The following is a 19,616-nucleotide window of genomic DNA, read 5'->3' on the forward strand; positions in this document are numbered from 1 at the left end:
TGTGCCACGTGGTGACCCATCCTGGGGAATTCTGCTCAGTTCTAATGGAAGGGAGAGGGAGAGGGGACTCCATCAGCATTTTCCTGTCAGCTCCCAGTCCCCCGTGGGCCAGGACTCTCTTTTCCCCCTCAGCCCCTCTGCAGGAGATGCTAGAGGATAGAAGCTAGAGCTAGACCCTTAATTTCCTCTGCCCCCAAGGGAGCCTGGAGAACAGGGATATGGGCAGGGCCCTCCATGAGGACTTGCTTCCCCAGCTGCTCCAGGATGACAGGAAGACATGAATCTGGAGCATGGTCCCCTTAAAAGCCCAGTCACCACTTAACCAAGAGAAGAAGAACTTGACTCAAACCAAGCTCATTCTCTGCTCTGCCTCTCAAGTCCTTGGTTGGGTGAAGGGACTGAGTGTCAGCACAATCCCCCCAGGAATCTCAGGGCCCGTCGGAGAGAAGGGCTGATTCTCTGGGGTCCTTCTGTTTCCCTAGGAAGGAGCCTGTGACTCTTCTCTGAGGACCATCTTCTGGATCTCACAGGAGGGGTTCAGACTCTCACTCCCCAAGCCAGCCAGGGGCCCTGTGGTTAGTGCTCAACAGAACCAGGCAGAGCTCTGGCTTGAAGTCCCAGCTCCTTCCTCTGTCCTTCACTAGGAAGGGCCTGACACTGCATTGCACTGACTGCCCTGACCGAGGACGGGCCACTGGGGACCCAGCTAGGAGGACAGAGTGGAAAATGGATCTAAGACTTAAGTTAAAGTTTCCCCCACCTCTCTCATCGGGCTCACCTCCAAGATGTAGTGGAGCCTGTTGGTGTCTTGGGACTCTACCAGGAGGTTCAATGTGAGCCATGGGTCAGAGTTAGGGAAAGTGGGATACAGTGTCAGAGGATGGGAAGAGGGGTCTCTGGGAAGCACTGATGAGACCCCCAAACACATATCGCAGCCTCTCTCATTCACATCCCTCTGCAGGCAATTAGCAAGGATTCGTGGCAGGATGACAGCTTTCTCTTCAATCGACGACTTTAGCATGATCTACCTGGACTTGGGTGGTGTCATTCTCGGTGCCTAGGGTGAAGACGGCATGCAGGGCAACTCAAAAGAGATGGGTCTCTAGCTCTGGCTCAAGGGCAGGTGTCATGGTGCTGGAAAGAGAGAGGAGCCCGTAATAGACTGTGCAGTGTGGGGGTGGGACTGGCATCAACATGGCCGTGAAACAGCAGGGAAACTGAGGCACCGAGCCAGGGAATGACAAAGCCAAGGTTTCCCAGACAGACAGTGGCAGGGCAGGAATAGCGCCTGTTCGCTGGACCCTGCTGCCCCTCCTGTATCGGATCCTGAGAGTGAGCCTCTCCCCAAAGCCGTTGCAATGTTACTGGAGAGAAAATAACAGCCCAGCCGGAGACAGTGAAACTTTCCACCACCTCTGCCACAGGACCCACCCTCGGCTGCCCCTGCAGCACCAGCCATCCCCCATCCATTGGCCCGGGGAGACCCCTGCCCCTCCCATGTCTCTGTGCTCCCTCCAGCAGCTGGGCGCCATGTCTCACTCACCACAATCCTCTCCACCGCAGCTGCCTTGCAGCAGTGCGGCTCCAATGTGTCCTGCCCTCTCTGCTCTGCACCGAGACACGCAGGGTGGATGGAGGGCCCTGAGCTTCATCCTGCACCCACCAGGAGTGGGGTTAGGGGAGAGAGAGTGTCTGTTAGCCAGGGACCTCCCTGCCCCACCCAGAGCCACTGCAGGACTCAGGCCTGAATGGGGGATAGTGGGGACCCGCCCACTGTCCAAATCACCCACAACTCCTACACAAGCAGGGTCAGGAACTGGGACAGTGCCTGTGGGAGTGGAGACCCCAGCTGGTGGGTGAAAAATACCCCCATCTTGGGGGTCCCAGATCATGATGGAGAAAGGTCCCCATTAGAGCTGGTGGATCATCAGAGACAAGACCCTCTGCAGGGGGTCAGGGTGCTGGGAAGGGACAGGACAATCTCGGTTCCAGCACAGCTGGGGAACCTTTGTACCTTTTCTCGGCCCTGGAGCTGCTCTCGGATGTTTTTGAGAGCAGCCTCCTCTGTGGCCAAGTCTACCTATTCCTCCTCCGTGTCCTCTGAGTCCCTGGGGGTCCCTGCACCAGGGAGAGAAGGGGACAGGGTGACGCCACTCAGGGGAAAGACGGGGACAAGGTGGGGCAATGTGCCCCCTTCCCACCTCCGGGACCTAGGGCAGCTTGGGCCCCACACTCCCCCCTCTCAGTGATGCCTTCAGCCCCCAACTCCTTCAGGAGCCCATAGCAAAGAGACCCCCACACACTATCCTGGACTCCCTAGGAGGTGCCTTCCCCACCCTCCACCCAACTGGAGCATCAACAACCACAGTGGCAGAATCTACTGTAAGTGGGGTCCAAGCACTATTTGAACCCCACATTTTTGGATGGACCTCCCACAAAGAGAGATGAAGAGCACCCCCAGCAACACACACACACACACACACACACACACCCCTACCTCCTGGTGGTGGGAGGGGAGACCTCGAGAAGGAGGCTTGCTGAAGCAAAGCCACAGGGGTCTCCCAGGTTTCCCTGGCCCTGCGCCCCGGTCCTGCCTGGGTCATATCAGCATCTCTCTGTGAGGTCACCACCACCCCAACAGCTTTGACCAATAGCCTGAGGTCCTGCAAAAGGCCTTTGTGATGTCACTGCCACAACCACCCATCCCCTGAAGTGCTAATGTCCTGCCGCTGGCCAGACATTTTGGAGGTTTGAACTAGTCCCTGTGGATCACCCCACTCAATGAGTGTTCATTCTAGGAAGCAAGCCGGCTAGACAGGAAAACATCAGAGGCTGCTCCCAATGCTACACTCAGTGTTTCCCAAACTAGTAGACTTTATGGCCAGAAGAGACCTTTAGAGCATCTAATCTAACCCCCTGCATGGTCATGGGCTTCCTATGTAGAACAATAGTTACTTTTTGGGCAAACACATTCTAGAAAGGCATCTAGTCTTCATAAAATGACATCAATGAAATTAAGTGATGGAGAATCCACCCATTTCACTTTTAGTGAGTGCCAGGGGGCTCCATTTCCCGTTCCACTAGCTCCCCATTTACAGGGAGCCAGAGCAGTACCTGCAGCAGGGAGCGGGAGTTGCTGGTGGCCTCAGAGGCACAACCCCTGCAGTGCCTCAGGCCCCTGGTGCAAGCAGGGGCGACTCTAGGCACCAGCAAAGCAAGCACCTGCTTGGGGCAGCCCATTTGCAGGGGCAGCAGGGATCCAGCATGGCAATTGAGAACCAACAGGGGCCCCTGGGAGCTGTAGTTTGTTGGTTAGCTCCCTGCCTATAGAGCCAGCCCTGGAGCAGGGAAAGAACTACATTTCCCAGCATTCCCTTGGCCACTACCAACAGGAAAGAGGGGGAGGGAGTGAGGAAGCTGAGACCTCATGCTGTAGCCTGCTGTGAATGGAGAGCTGCGCTGTGAGTAGGGATTCCATATTTTAACATTCAAAAAATAGGACACTCCATGGGGAGGGAGTGTAGCCCCACCCTGCCCCCATCCGCTCCCTCCGACTGCCCCCCACAGAAACCCCAACCCATCCAACTCCCTGTCCCCTGATCACCCCCTCCCGGGACCCCAGCCCCAACTGCCCCGCAGGACCCCACCCCCTATCTAAGCCCCACTGGTCCTTGTACCCAACTTCCCCCCTCCTGAGACCCCCCCCAACTTCCCCTCTAGGACCCCACCCCCTACCTGTCCCCTGACAAACCCCTGGGACTCCCATGCCTATCCAACTGTTGCCTGTCCCCTAACTGCCCCCCCAACCCCCTGACCCATCTAACCCCCCTTTCTCCCTGCCCCTGACTGTCCCCCCAAACCTCCGCCCCATCAACCCCCCCCCTGCTCCCAGTCCCTTTACTGCCCCCACCCCAGAACCTCCTACCCCTTCTCCAACCCCCCAACCCCCTTACCGTGCCACTCAGACCAGCGTGTCTGGCTTCGTGCAGCGCCAGACACGCTGCTGCATACATGCTGCCGTGCTCCCCTGCGGAGCCACAGGCTCCCCCCCTCCCCCCCGCCCAGCACCTGCCTTCCAGATTTGAACACCTCAAAATTCAGGAGTGCTCAAGCTCAGTTTGGGCAGCTGTTACTTCATTTCTCCCAAATCAAATATACTGATCCACTGTAACTTGCTGTAGAAAAAGTAGGATAAAATTGAGCAAGAAATGCTTCTCAGTGGTTATTAGGACTGGAATTGCTATTTTCAACAGCCATTGCCTTTTGTTTGTTTGTTTAAAAGGAAGACAGTGATATTGCATTGGCAAATTCCCCATAGAAAGAAAGAGTGGAACAAAAGAATAATAAAGGCACCTCAACTTTTTCTCATTTATGTAGGACAGTGTTATAATATGCATCCAGATATCCTCCAATCACACAAGCTGAAAATTGATCCACTTTACTGCAGTTCTGTAACCATATGAGAACCAATCCTGTCTGTGTTCTGTGCACATCTAAAATTCCTGCTGAATGACCTGCCGTGGGAGCGAGTTACCAGTGACCCAGGTCTGCGGCGGAAGGATGGTGCAAGTGTGTGTGGGGGGGGTGCCCAGGGCTGGGGCGGCAGGAGGTTTGTTTGTGTGTGTGTGTGTGGCAATGGTGAGGGGGTAAGGGGAACCCAGAGCTGGGGCAGCAGGGTGTGTGTGTGGGAGAGCCCAGGGCTGGGGCGGCAAGGGGGTGCGGAAAGGAGCCCAGGGCTGGGACGGGGGGCAGCCAAAAAGTTTTTTGCTCGGGGCAGCAAAAAACCTAGAGCTGACCCTGGTCATTGCAGACTCCAGCATGGTCAAGGTCACTGCGGCTACAGCATAGATGCTGGAAGTCAATTGGTTAAAGATTGAGTACCCTGCCCCCCAGGAAGTCATCCAGCAAAACCTGGGAACTCTGGGTTCAATATCCCTGATTTATCTCTAAGATAAAAGTGAGTGGAGAAAATATTTTTGACAAGCCCTATTCAATCTTTCCCTCCAGAAAGGTTCACGGATTCATATGTTTTAAGATCAGAACAATGGGTTTCTGACTTCCAATGGCATCTGTGTTCCTGCATTACTGAGGTGCTTCGCAAAATCCCACCTCATGCCTCTTCATAGCAGATTTCCTCTTGGCTCACACGAACCCTGCCAGGGATAAACTTATCTGGAATATAATCCTTGATTCCCAACTAATGTGAGTCCTGGGTTGTGTGTTTCAGGTTCCTTTTCCCTGCGAGTCCCTCCTTGGATGAGGGATAAATATGCCTTGCCCTGGTGGTTTGTCTGTTCAAAATACAAGGTAAAAACCACTAATGGAGAAAATGTGAAGAGTGTGATTCAGCATAGGACTCCCCAGCCTGAATCAGGGCCAAGGTCCATCTAGCCCTGTGTCCTTTCTCTGACAGCGGCCAGCACCAGAGACAAGATGCAAGAACCCCACAGTGGTAGATGTGGATTAATCCCCCCCCCCCCCCCCCGAAGATGTCATCCTAACCTCCAATCAGGAGAGATTGGCTTGCACCATGATGCCCAAGATTTTATATCCCCTTTAAACCATGTTAGTATTAACTATTATAATGGGATAGTCTTGTTAGCCATTGAAATGTCTAATCCTTCTTCGAATCTTGTAAAGTTCTTGGCCTCAGTGACATCCTGTGGGAATGAGGTCCACATTAGTATAAAAAGTGTCACTCGGGAGAGATTTTCTTCCAGAAATAACACAGTGGTAGACGGATGGTGAGATAGGAACAGGTAGGTGGGAGGAGAAGGCTAGAGAAATAGACTGAATCAGAGACACAGCAGAAAGGTAAAGTGAGGATAAACTTTAAAGGCTAGATTTTCATATGTTAGGTGTGCACTAATGCTCTTAATTTGTATATGCAGTTTCCTTGTTGCACAAATACAGACCAGGTAACTGTACATGTAAATGGATCATTAGATTCATTTGCACATATAATTACCTGATTTGCATGTGCACTACATTTGTATGCAAATGACCTGCTCCAGGGGCTTGCCTGGAACTCAGTCCTACAATACACTGATTGCTCATTCTGCGCTCCTGCAAAGCATCTCAGCAGTGTGTATTTACAGTGAATTTAAATACTGAACCCAAAGCCTGTGTGCAAGTGCAGGAGCAGCGCCAGGGTTTTTGCCACCCTAGGCGGCACCGCTCCTCCTCAGTAATCGGCGGCAGCTCCTCCTCTGAAACTGCGTTCTCGGCAGTGGGGGTCCTTCCGCTCCGGGTCTTCGAGGCACTTCGGCGGCGGGTCGCGGAGCAAGTGAAGGACCCGCTACCAAATTTCCGCCGAAGACCCGGAGCGGAAGAAACCCCTCTGGGCGGCCCTGGTTCCCAGCGGCGTTTCTGCAGCCGCTTTTCTTCCTGCCCAGAGGAATCGCCGCCAAAATTCCGCCGAGGGCGGCGAAATGCTGCCCCCCGCATCCTGCCGCCCGAGGCAACCGCCTAGGGTCGCCTAGTGGAAGCGCCGGCCCTGCGTAAGTGCTGTATGGGGTCGGCGTTGGAGAGATCAACCCCTTGCTGTGTGCAGCCTCCAGTCCTGTTGGGAAGTCTGGCCAGAATGAGGAACTGAGCAGTTTTCACCTGGTAGCTGAATGAACTTTGCACCCTAGTTTGAACGGGGACTTGGCACCAGATCCCAAACTTCCAGCCCCCCCATGACAAGCGCCCACAGTCCAAGCAGCTCATCTTTCCTGACCTCTGGGGGTGTCAGCTGCCTGGCTGTGGCCTTCTGATGGGGTTTACAAACCCTGCCCAAGCTCTGAAGCGGGGATGGGCTGCAGCAGTAGTGGCCCGGGCAGCCCAGGCACCGCTGAGCATGCTTCTGGGGAGATGCCCAGCACAATGGGAGCTTCAGCAACCCCAGGCGAGGAGGCAAAGAGAGAGGCCATTACCTGGAGGAGCATGGCTCTGCAGCAGCAGCAGAGGCACTTCTCCCGAGAACATCCAGCTGGGAGTCTCCCAGAGACACCCCTAAGAGGGAGGGAGAACCACGGGCAAAGGGGTACAAGAGGGTGCAGTCATCTGCCCTGCACTGGAGTTTTGAAGCAAAGACTTTGTCAACTCCAAGCACACCCCAAACTGAGAGGCAGGGTGGGAGGAAGGGGCCCAGGAGAAGCTGAGCAAGGGGCTGGCCAAACCTAGGCTGTCTCATGCTGCTGCACTCTCAGGTCCTGGGCTGGGACCTAGTGGAGAGGGAGGGCCCAGGTCCCCTCCCCACCCAAGAGTTACGACTTCTGGCCCCAAGGAGCAGGGCCGGTGCAACCCATTAGGTGACCTAGGCAGTCGCCTAGGGCACTAGCATTTGGGGGGCGGCATTTCGGGTCCTTCGGCGGCGGCCAGATCTTCGGCTGCCCCGGTCATCGTCAGCATTTAGGTGGAGGGAGCTCGGGCAGGGGGGCGCGGGGAAGGCCGTTTGCAGCACATAGGGGGGGCGGCACGCAGGGGAACTCCCCACCCCAGCTCACCTCTGCTCCGCCTCCTCCCCTGAGCACACCGCCCTGCTCTGCTTCTCTCTCTCCCAGGCTTGCGGCACCAAACAGCTGATTGGGGCCACAAGCCTGGGAGGTGGGAGAAGTGGAGTGGCGACGGCGTGCTCAGGGAGGAGGCGGAGCAGAGGTGAGCTGGGACGGAGAGCTGCCGCACGGCTCCCCGGGCCGGGGGGAGCTGCAGCGGGGGGGGCGCCTCAGGGCGGAGAGGGGGGAGCTGCCGCGGGGGAGGGGGGACAGCTGCCACGGCGGGGGCGCCTTAGAGCAGAGGGGAGGCGGAGAGCTGCCACAGGGCTTGGGGGGGGGGAGGGGGGTGAGAGGGCGCAAGTTGGAAGTCTCGCCTAGGGCCCAAAACGTCCTTGCACCCACCCTGCCAAGGAGGCCAGTTCAGCTGGGATCTCATCCAGCGGGCTGGGATTCCCTGAACTGACAGAAAGATGGGAGCAGAGGCCCAAACCACGAGGCCAGCTGACCCCCCAAACAGCCCTTCTATAGGCTTTTACATTGTGCTTCAAACAGGACCTTTATTGAAAATGCATTTACTGTTGCTGTTTAAAAATAACATTAGTTGTGATGACACTATGGAAATCTTCAATGTTAATTCCAGTAAATGCCATCTCCCCAGCGTGGACATTGCTTTCCAAACAGCTCACCAGGTGTAAAACACACCTTCTCACCAGGGCTGGAACAGTTTTTCACTCATGCTTTATACTAAGGTTCCATTTAGAAGCTGTTTATAAACTGATGACTAGATCAATTGCTTTTTGTTAGGAAATCAAACCACTCTTTTAGGAGAAAACAGTCATTAAAACCAACCAACCTGCAAGTAAGCAGCACAACCCCCTCTAGTGTAGTATTCTGGTATAAATACGCTTATACTGGTATGCCTTCTTCCGGTAGGGACCAGGAATAAACTATACCAGTATAAGGCCTCTTTATACCAGTGTAACTGCATCCATACTTGTAGCAGCGTAACTCTATCAGTTAACAATCACACTCCTGACACAGTTCTACTGACACAAGCACTGTGTGTAGACCAGGCCTCATACCATCATTTAGATGTACATTCCTGGAAAAAGAAGTTCTTATTAACCATAATACATTTATTTCTGTTTCTTTTTTAGGGATGTATACCCCAAAATTTGGTGAGTTGAAGTCCTCCTCTCCTCCCCCCACATCACATGTAGCCTTTCATACAAAGCTGTGTCCTGGCAGGAGTTTTTCATTTAACTGCTCATACTGCTAATTAAGCCTGTCAGCCTGCCGAGGCCCAGAGGGAACGAACACCTGTAGACTGACTAGCACATGTCTAAACACCACTGTCTTTGTTTAGGTTTTGTGTTTGTTTATGCACGACAACTGTATTGCTTTAGCTGTGCCAACATAGTTAAGGTGGTATAACTGTTCCTAGTGTGCAGATGGCTATGCCTGTACCTATATAAAGGTGTTTTTCTTGGTTCTGGAAGCCAGATAAGGTGTCCCAATATAAGGCACCTTCATACCAGTATAACTGTGTCCAAATTAGGGGTTGTACCATGTAACTGTATTGGTAAAAAAATCACACCCTTAACCAAAGTAGTGATACCAGGCCTTATTCCCGGAAAGGAATAAGCTAGACAGGGCACCTTTATAATAGTATAACTGCATCCACACTAGGCGTTGTATAGATTTAGCTGTTTCAGTAGAAAACTGCACCTCTGAATCAAAGGAGAGAAATCAGTACAAAAACTGTCTAGACCAGGCCCATGTGGGCTTTAAAAACACATGTTAAATAAAAGGTGGCCCCTTATGGCCTCAGAATCTATAAATCTTGGTTGGGACCTCAAAGTGCTACCATAATACATGTAATAATAATAATATAAGAAGTAATGATCTGGCGATCTGCCTGTCTCAGTGGAACACATGCATCCTATGCCCTAGACCACTCAGCTTGGAAGGTTGAATACCAAATACCATCATCGGTTTCCTTCCAAATAACCCACTGATAGCTGTGCCAACTTCAGAATGAGAGCTGGGTGGGTTTTCCCCCAGAAACCAGCCTCTTTTCAAACACAGGCATTTTTATGAAAAAAGAATTGTTTTCAAAAATTTCCAGGTTTTATTGTAACTAGAAGAAAGTGTGAGCTTGGGCTTTTTCTTTTTTCTTTTTTTTTTTTTTTGCTTTTTCGGTGGTAAAAAGGGAAGAAAATGAAAAAGAAACCTTTTAAAAACTGAACATTTGTCATGACATCTTTTAATATGTGTAGAATCATTCCGTTTTGAACCCTGCAGGACACAGGCCATTTCAAAATCTCCCATGAAAAGTCTTTACTATTTTCCCACCAGCTACTCTCCATGTGGTTTCACACACCAAACAGGAACTACACAGGTACCCGGGCTGCTTGGCAAACGCTTCTGGAAGCCAAACAAGGCTGGCTGTGGCAAACGCAGATTGCCCAGCTCCAGTGGCCTCACCCACCCAATCCTGTCCCTAGCCCATCCCTGCCTGTGGAGTGGGCCTGGTGGGCACTTTGCAGATCTTTGTTCTGAGTCAGGTCCATTCCGGATCATGCCGGGCCCGGGTTTCTAACACTCTGATTCTCTCTCTCTGCATCCAATGTGGACCTGGACACAGCAAACTCCAAGCTCATCCTGTCTGCAGATGGGAAGGTTGTGAGAATGGGAGACAGCCCCCAACGCCTGGCCAGGAAGGCCAGCAGATTTGATCTTGAGCCATGTGTGCTGGGTGCAGAGGGATTCAACTTGGGGAGACATTACTGGGTGGTGGAGTCCACAGGGGGGTAGGGCTGGGCTGTGGGGATGGCCAGACAGTCCGTGCTGAGGAAGAGCAGTTTGAGCTTTAATCCTGAGAAGCAGGGCCGGCTTTAGGAAGTGCGGGGCCCGATTCAGACAGTTTCAACGGGGCCCCGACAGGGATGACTAAAAAAAAAAAAAAAACCACGTTAAAAAAACCACGTGGGGCTTGTACTCACCGGGCCGCGCTCCTAGTCTTTGGCGGTGGGTCCTTCACTGACTCCGGGTCTTCGGCGGCACTGAAGGACCCGCCGCCAAAGTGCCGCCAAAGACCCGGAGCGAGTGAAGGACCCACTGCCAAAGACCTGGAGCGCCGCCGGGTGAGTAAAAATTAAAAAGGTGCCTCTAGCCAGGGAAGGGATTCTCTGCCACTTGCTCCCCACTCTGGGCGACCCTGCCACTGGGCGCGGGGCCCTCTTAAGCGCGGGGCCCGATTCGGGGGAATTGGTGGAATTGGCCTAAAGCCGGCCCTGCTGAGAAGGGGATCTGGGCTGTTGGGTCAGTTTCAGACTCGCACCTCCCCTGAGAACACCCTGCCCCTGAATGGGAGCCCTGCTAGGATCTGGGTTTACCTGAGGGAGCCTGGCCGGGGCAGGCCCTGGCCTGGCTGATCGTGCCACTTCTAAGGGGCCGGAGCGATTCCCCACCCTGGGTGCGCAGCCGGCTCAGCCTGGCAGACACAGTTGCCTCTCAGCAGTGCCAGGAGGCAGGTCATGGGGGAGTGGGTCTCTGGGGAGCCTGGGGGGGTGCTGCGCTGTGAGGGGGCGGGGAAGATCTGTGTGTGTTGGGGCACTAGGGAGTGGGGGTTCTGTGTGGGGTGCTGGGCAGTTGTGGTGGGGCTGTGTGCAGGGGGCCGTTGGGCAGGGGTGGTGTGCAGGGTGCTGGGCATTTGTGGTAGGGTCTGGGGGGGTGCTGGGCATAGCGAATCTGGGGGTGGGGCTCTGGCCATAGGGAATCGGGAGGAGGGGGGGAGTGTTATGGTGTTGGGTGGGGTGGATGTGTGGCATGGCATGGCATGGGCCTGCCCTTGAGGGGAAGAGGCATGTTGGAAGCACAGGGCCAGGCAGGCCACCGTGCGTTTGGCAACTGCCAGTTTGTAAACAGTGCCCTCTCACTGGGATGGGCAGAGTGGGGCTGCCCTCTCCATGCCATGCCCCATTGCCCGTGGCCGGACCCTCGCTCTGGGGACCGACACCCCCGCACCACTCCATGTTCCATTGCCCCCAGGGGGGCCCACAAATATGTTTGGAGCCAGGCCCATAAAAGGTTAATCCATCCCTGCCCCTCCCCAGACACCCTGGAGGGGAAACATTCCAGAGCGGGAGGGGAGGAGCTCGCCCTGTCCTGCCCACCTAGTTACAGCTGTGCTCAGGTACATACCAAGGAGAGGCACTCACTAGAGTTGCTCTGTTTGCCACTGCCTGCCTGGTGAGCCAAAAGTGGAGCTTCTTTCTTGCAGTGATGGGGCAAAATGGGAGGGCTCAGGGGAGGGCAGAAAGGGGGGGGCGCCGGGGGACACTGGATGATCATTATGGGGATCATGGAGGGGGGACATGGAGGCAGCATAGGCCAGGGCTGGGAGTCTGGTGAGGGGTGGCCACAGCAAGGAAAGAGAAGAGCCATGTGGCCTGGATGGTCACTGGGAAGGCAGGGGGAGCAGCAGGGCCAGGGGCTAGCAATGGGGGGGATGTTTGGGGGAAGCAAAACCCATGGGGGATAGGTGGGCTCAGGGGAGGGAGGAAGGGAGGGAGCAGGGAGAAAGGGGGGACCGCTGGGGACACTGGATGATCATGGGGTTCATAGGGGGAGGGAGGCAGCATAGGCCAGGGCTGGGAGTCTGGTGCGGGGGGATGGCCGCAGCAAGGAAAGAGAAGAACCATGTGGCCTGGATGGGAATCTGGGGAGGTGGCAGGAGCAGAAGGGCCAGGGGCTAGTGATGGTGGGGAAGGTGTTTGTGGGAGAAATAAACCCCTGGGGGATGGGGGATTTCTGTGGGAGGCAGCATCAGGGCAGGGAGGTGAGAATTTCCAAGCTCTGCAGTGCTGAAAACTATTTGGCCTCTAGGTCAGTCAGTCTGGCACTTCTTGCCTGCACTGAATTCACTGTTTTCTTAAAAGATTGAAACAAAGAAAAGCCCCGAGCACCTCTCTGGCTTGTAGGAAAAGAGTGGGGTAGAGTCTGTGTATGTAGTGGTAGCCCAGGGGTGAATGCTTGCCCACTCACTACATTGCCCTCCCACCCAGAATCCCAGGTCAGAATTAAAATGTTCTGGATTTCCTCCCTCACGTGATGAATCCCTTGGGATTAATTATGGTAGGACCACAATTCCCAGGGATTTTCTGTTCATGCTATCGTGTCTGCAGACAAGTGAACTTCACCTTGCTAAGGTCCCTACTATTGGGGTTGACAAGAGCAGCTCAAGGCCAACTGAGTTCTCTGGGCTGGGGTGTATCTCCTTGAGCACTCTGGTTGGATGCTCAAGTGGTTTGAACTGGAACTTTGTAACATGCAAGTGCCCCTTCCTTGTTTCCTTCCCCTCTTCTGAATGGGCAGGTATAAACTGGGAAAATAGGCAGGGTGTAAAAATGTGTTAGCTAACATGCTTGAACTATCATGTTTTTCAATACAACCTATTTCGTAGTCTAGACAGGGTGGGTCAATGTCATATCCCCAATTCCATTCTTCCCTCAGGTGGGCTTTAAACAGGGGAAATTGCACTATTGTATAGTAAGCAGGACTGTGGGTGTTTTCCAGCAATGTGTCTTTTGGTTTTCATTAGTCACCCTCTCTCATAGCCTTGAGACAGAAGCAGTTGATGACCCTAGGCTCCTCAGAGAGCCACAAACCCCTCTCCTGTTTTTGCTGGGAGTGTGAATTGTATCTAATGCTGGAAGAGCTTTACGGCATGGTTAGCTGATGGCCTCCTTTCACACTATGCCCTTAGCAGCACACTCCGAGGTGACCCCTCATTAGATTGGTTTGCTGTAGGACTACAGCATATGTGCCCTATTCCCAGAGTAGCATTTTGGTGGTCTTGCTATGTAACAAGAGCGCTACTTCCAGCTCACATTGGAAATACAGAAAATAGCATTGATGGCAATGTTTTCACTGCATAGAGTTTGCCACGAAAGGATAAGGACGAAGTGTTGTTAGCTGCTCTCTCCAACCAGCTGCAAAGTACACAACAGGTGTGCAGCGATCCTGAGTGTCACTTTACTGCACCCATCCCTGCAGTGGCTGAATGTTACATGGATACTTCAATATTATTTCTTTACAATACGTGGATACCTCACAGGGGCTTATAAATTATGAGCTCTGAAAATACTGTATACAAAGTGGGATATTAGAAGGTGTGCTGTATGGTATACAGTGGTGGATTGGAAGATATGGCATATTTGTGTACAGTGGGATATTGGAAGGTTTGCTATACTATACTGTATTCAGTGAGGTATTGAAAGGTAGGGCATATTGTTGCACTTTGAAAGCTAGGGGTATAACTAATCTGTTCTAATTCCACTGATGGCCTAGTAGATTTCATTCTTTTTCCTTTTCTTATGGCTTACACTGTTCCAGAAATCCTCAGCAAACAGTTATTGTTTGTTCCCTGCACTTTAGTGTAACAAAAACTAAAATGAAAAGAGAAATTTAAGGCTTAAGCCATAAAGCAAGCAGGTCAAATGTATCATTGAAGTGACTGAGCAACGCAATCCAGGTCCTATTGGAACTGAGCACATGCTGTCCTAACCTTTCCAAAGCACATTTTGAATGTGTCTCTTGAGAAGGTAAAATACAAAGGTATATTTTAAAAATATATACCGGGTGTCATTTAATTACACCAAATGGTACCTGGTCAATAGCAATTGAGCAATCTATCATTGATGAGTGTTATGAAAAAACTATGCAAAAAACCTTAATAAATAATCCTCGTAATAAATAACATGGCACGTTAGCCAGACAGAAGTTTATTCATAGGAGTGCAACAGGCAGCAGAAGCAGCGTTGGTAACAGACACTGAGTGGGACAGATCACTGAATGACTCCGTTTAGCAAATTAGCGAGTAAGTGAACCAACAGAATAATCATAATAAACAAGCATGAGTAGTGCCTGACAAAATGTACTTTATTCATTTATTTGGCAAGTGTCATTTTAATTATAATAATAGTTCCTAGTATGGTAAGTGTTTTGTAGTGCGCTGTTTAACGGTCTGCTTGCATCTTTGCCACTAGAATCAGGAAAATTCCTTGACTCTGCCTATGAAATTAATATGCATCTAGTGCGCTAATATAAATCATTTGTTATCTTAGTGCTTGGGAACGTGAACGAGGGATAGGACTATTATTTTTCTATCAAAACCTCATTTGGTTTGGTTGTAATTATAAAGCCGTATTGCAGTTGGGTTGGCGTTGTGTTGGGGATATATTATTCACAAGACTGATTCTGGCACTTTATTCTAAGGTAGCAGTGAGCACACCAAGAAGCAAATGACAGAATGCATAAGAATTTCTGTGAGTGCTCTTTTTTAAAGAATCTCAAGTGTCAGAGCCAGCAACATACAAATCGGCCTAAATGCTAGCCATCTATTAGGACAACTTTCTTAAGATTTTTAATGCATGTACGAAACATACAATCAAAGTTTTTTTCCTGGGTAGCTCTCTTTTAGAACAGTCACCATCTGCTTTTACATAGTATTGTAAAACATGACATCAAAAAGCGAAATGGTCTGAAGTAAATAGGATGAAATTCAATAAGGACAAATGCAAAGTGCTCCACTTAGGAAGTAACAATCAGTTGCACACATACAAAATTGGAAATCACTGCCTAGGAAGGAGTACTGCGGAAAGGGATCTGGGGGTCATAGTGGATCACAAGCTAAATATGAGTCAACAGTGTAACGGTGTTGCAAAAAAAGCAAACATCATTCTGGGATGTATTAACAGGAGTATTGTAAGCAAGACACGAGACGTAATTCTTCCGCTCTACTCTGCGCTGATTAGGTCTCAACTGGAGTATTGTGTCCTGTTCTGGGTGCCACATTTCAGGAAAGATGTGGACAAATTGGAGAAAGTCCAGATAAGAGCAACAAAAATGATTAAAGGTCTAGAAAATATGACCTATGAGGGAAGACTGAAAAAATTGTTTGTTTAGTCTGGAAACAAGAAGACTGAGAGGGGACATAACAGTTTTCAAGTACATAAAAGGTTGTTACAAGGAGGAGGGAGAAAAATTGTTCTTCTTAACCTCTGAGGATAGGACAAGAAGCAATGGGCTTAAACTGCAGCAAGGGAGGTTTAGGTTGGACATTAGGAAAAACTTCCTAACTGTCAGAGTGGTTAAGCACTGGAATAAATTGCCTGGGGAGGTTGTGGAATCTCCATCACTGGGGATTTTTAAGAGCAGGTTGGACAAATACCTGTCAGAGATAGTCTAGATAATACTTAGTCTTGCCTTGAGTGCAGGGGACTGGATTAGATGACCTCTCGAGGTCCCTTCCAGTTCTATGATTCTATGAAAAGTAGCGCTAGACACCAAAACTCCTTTGTCTCATGAGTACCAGCCTTGAACCCTGCTGCATACTGTGACGGTGCCCCCCATAAGGCTTTATGGAAATATGCTTATGAATATATATGACATAACTGGAATATGTTCTGTGCGACATATGCGATGTAACATATCTATGTAAAGGTTATGATCTACTGAATCTATTAATCCTATTTGTATGCATGTATCATTTTTATATTAAAAATTATGAATATTGGTCATGTACTGGCCATGTAACATATCTATGTAAAGGTTATGATCTACTGAATTTGTTAATCCTATTTGTATGCATGTATCATTTTTGTATTCAAAGTTATGAATATTGGCCGTGTATTGGCTGGATTTCTAAATAACCTCAGTAGAGCATTTGGTCAGTTCCTGGAGAAAGTAATTCGCAAAGTTAAGTGTCCAATCAAGAAGCACTTAAGGAACAATGCATCTTGGAATGCTCCAATCCACGTAAGAAGTCTTCCTGGAGACATTCAAGATACCATGTGGGCAATGGCTTCTGCCTGTAAAAACTGTGAGTCATGCATGGACATGTGACTTGCTCAGGTGACTCCAGAACTCCATCTTGGAGCTGGACTTTGCATAGGAGAGAGGAGGGGGTCTCCACCCACAAGAGAAAGTCTATTTAAGCCCGTGGGAGAACCCTCCATTTTGTATTCAGGTGGCTAAAGAGAAAGACTCTCCACCCCCAAGGATACCCGAAAGGAACTGGAACAAAAGACAGTAACTACAGGGGGTGTGAGTGATTGCTGGACCCAGGCTAGAAGGAGACTAGTCTGTAAAAGGAAGCTTACTGGGTGAGGTTTTATTTGTATTCAGTTTCTTAGACATAGACTTGTGTGTTCTATTTTATTTTACTTGGTAATTCACTTTGTTCTGTCTGTTACTACTTGGAACCACTTAAATCCTACTTTCTGTATTTAATAAAATCACTTTTTACTTATTAACTCAGAGTATGTGTTAATACTTAGGGGTGGTGTGGACAAACAGCTGTTTCCCCCCCCGCATCAGTGTTATAGAGGGCGAACAATTTATGTATTTACCCTGTATAAACTTTATACAGGGTAAAACGGATTTATTTGGGTTTAGACCCCATTGGGAGTTGGGCATCTGAGTGTTAAAGACAAGAACACTTCTGTAAGCTGCTTTCAGTTAAGCTTACAGCTGTTAGGGGACGTGGTTCAGACCCTGGGTCTGGGTTTGCAGCAGGCTAGCAGGTCTGGCTCAAACCAGGCAGGGCACTGAAGTCCTAAGCTGATGGAGCAGGAAAGCAGGGGCAGAAGTAGTCTTGGCACATCAGTTGGCAGCCCAAAGGGGGATTCTGTGATCCAACCCGTCACACATACCACCATAAACTTTAAATTGTGCCCCCTTACTGTCAGCAGTTACTAGTCACCTATGGTTTCCAGCTTTCTCACTCCTCAAAGGGGGTTAATTACTCCTTCCATTTAAAAATAAGTGTATTTAGCACACCCATGGACATTACCCTCATCTGTGATCGATGGCAGTCACTAACACCTTCCAGCATAACAGTGTAAAGTCAGCATGCAGAAACTCTGCCCTTCAGTGGTTGCAGTGCAAATAGCAACTTTGCTGGTTTGACTACAGCATGCATTAACTCGGGACATGGCCATGGAGGCGGTAATGTCATCTGGTTCCCTCTCTGCATCTTTTTGAGACAGAGCATCTTTTAGGACTGGGATCAAGTCCCTGCAGTATGATAAGTAATCACTGGATCCCAGCAGTAAAGGGGAGGGAGATGGTGAGGAATCACCAGACCCCACCCTAAGCACGTTGGTGACTCTGACGGGGAGGCTCTGCCAATGACAGAGCTGAGAATGTTGTGGTTCTGCATCTGTACTGAAAGAGCTTGTTGGTAGTTTGTAGCATGGGTCAGAGTTAAGAATAATTCCCCACCTTCTCCGCAATTTCCTCTCTCCAGTTCCCACTACTTAGCACCATCCCTGCCCCACACAGCCAGCATGATTATTGCTCACTCCCTGGGCCTGGGGCCTCTGCAGGCCCCACAGAGATAGAGAGAAGCAGCAGAGACATGGGCTGTTCCCTGCTTTCTGTGGCTGTGGGGCCAGTGGAGAGCCCCAGTGCCACAGCGAATGCTGGAGACAGAGCTGTGGCTCCAATGGAACAAGTTACACGCCCCCACCCACCCATCTGATCTCCAAGTGTCTCAGCTGGTTAGTGTGAGGTGGGAACAGACCCAGAAAAAGGGGAATATTTTCTCCCCATTGAAAGAAGCTGTGAGATTGGCGATCAGATCACCATTATCTGGATTGAAAAATGCCACTTGCCCCTTTTCATAGTGTACATAGATCCGTACCTTCTTGGGTGTCTCACACAGTAGCAGGGGGACCTCAGGGGTGGCGAGATCTGAGTAGTGATCCCTGGACTGTTCTATCCCCCAGATCCCCTCCTCGGGGGTAAATTTGATTTGTCCCTTCCTCCTCACAGACTCTCTGGCGACCCCTATGGCCCAGATTCCCCCCATCCTCTCCATTTCCCAGTAAATTCTCCCTGAAGTGAATCCCTCAGAACCCAGCACACAGAAAACTTCATCAAATCTCTCGGGATTGTTAGGCAGATCCTGATGTTTGGATTCCCAAGTCACAGTCTTCTGGCCCTCAGACAGCTTGAGCCCAGGATGAGCTGTCCGTGGATCCAGAGTTATCTTCACTTCTGAGAGAGAGAATCAAAGCATCAGAGGCAGAGCTCAGCTCTGGGGGAGGACTTAGCAGCCCTGCTCTGGCCAGGACAGCCCCTAATTTTCTGTCTTGCTGCCAGGAGCGGACACTGCTAGGGCTGGGTAAGGATTAATTGCAGCTCCCTCCGCCCAGGTACCTGGAGCTGCTGCTGTGCTGTTTGCAGGTCTGGGATGGGCGGGTCTAGGCCCACCCAGGACTAAGGCCCATCCACTCAACTAACCGAGAGGAACCACTAAGCCCAGGCCACAGTTGAGTACCTGGGACAACAAAGGAGAAACCAGGAGCAGGAGTGAGGCAAAAAATGAGGGATCCGGAGGGGGACACAGAGCAGAGAACCCCTGCCAGCACCCCCGCCCCCACACACACACCTCACAGGCATCTCAGGACTCAGTGGCCAGTGGCCAGAGGCGTGATCAGACAAGGGAGTGTAAATAGGCCTCACAGTTACAGAGCACCGTCCCTGTCCAGCTTCCACCTCCTGACGTGATGGATGCTGTCTTGGCCAGCGCCAGGACAAGGCTGATGAACAGGTCCTGTGACTTAGCTGCCTCTGCCTCCCTCCTCCCTTGCTGTATCTTCTCCTTTGGTACTCGGCTGACACTGGTCCAGGCATTTGCTCACGGGCAGCAAAAGAGGAGTGGGGGTATCACTACACTCCTGCCAGGACCCTTTGGCCTGTGCAGAGGTAAAGGCATCCCTGCCTGGCTTGAGGGGAAGAATGGGGCTTCTCTGGCACTGAAACCCCATTCAAAAAAAGTGCTTGAATGTCACTCTGGAGTGTTCTGGCACCATTCCAGAGCTGCCTTCTGCTGACATTTCTTGTACTGACCAGGTGCACATTATTTGTAAATATGCAAATTAGCACAAGAAATAATTTGTATAAATTTCACACATGAAGCTTCACAAAACATTGCAGCTATGGTTGTGCCTTCTTCATGGGCATACACACACAGATTTGCATCAGAATAACTAACGGTGTGATATAGAACTGACTGAGTGATTTTGGTTCCAGTTACCATGTAGGCAAACTCCAAAATCTACTAGG

General features: G+C 50.9%; 1 protein-coding gene and 1 pseudogene across 4 annotated transcripts in view; one reads left to right on the forward strand and one right to left on the reverse strand.

Annotated features, from left to right (window-relative positions):
• The window catches only part of LOC128833725 (E3 ubiquitin-protein ligase TRIM11-like), an 89,363-nt pseudogene that overhangs the window by 28,871 nt on the left and 40,876 nt on the right, over positions 1-19,616 (forward strand).
• Positions 14,403-19,616, reverse strand: part of LOC128834986 (butyrophilin subfamily 3 member A2-like) — a 43,686-nt gene continuing 38,472 nt past the window's right edge. For 3 of the 4 annotated variants that reach the window (XM_054024243.1, XM_054024240.1, XM_054024241.1), the window contains one exon: positions 14,403-18,545. In XM_054024243.1, coding sequence (XP_053880218.1) covers positions 18,040-18,545 — 506 coding nt within the window. In that variant the 3' untranslated portion in view covers positions 14,403-18,039. The remainder of the gene's footprint in view (positions 18,546-19,616) is intronic. The other variant, XM_054024244.1, reaches the window with a different exon arrangement.

Source organism: Malaclemys terrapin, chromosome 3 (genome assembly GCF_027887155.1).
Source record: "Malaclemys terrapin pileata isolate rMalTer1 chromosome 3, rMalTer1.hap1, whole genome shotgun sequence".
In the NCBI taxonomy this organism is placed as follows: Eukaryota; Metazoa; Chordata; order Testudines; family Emydidae; genus Malaclemys; species Malaclemys terrapin.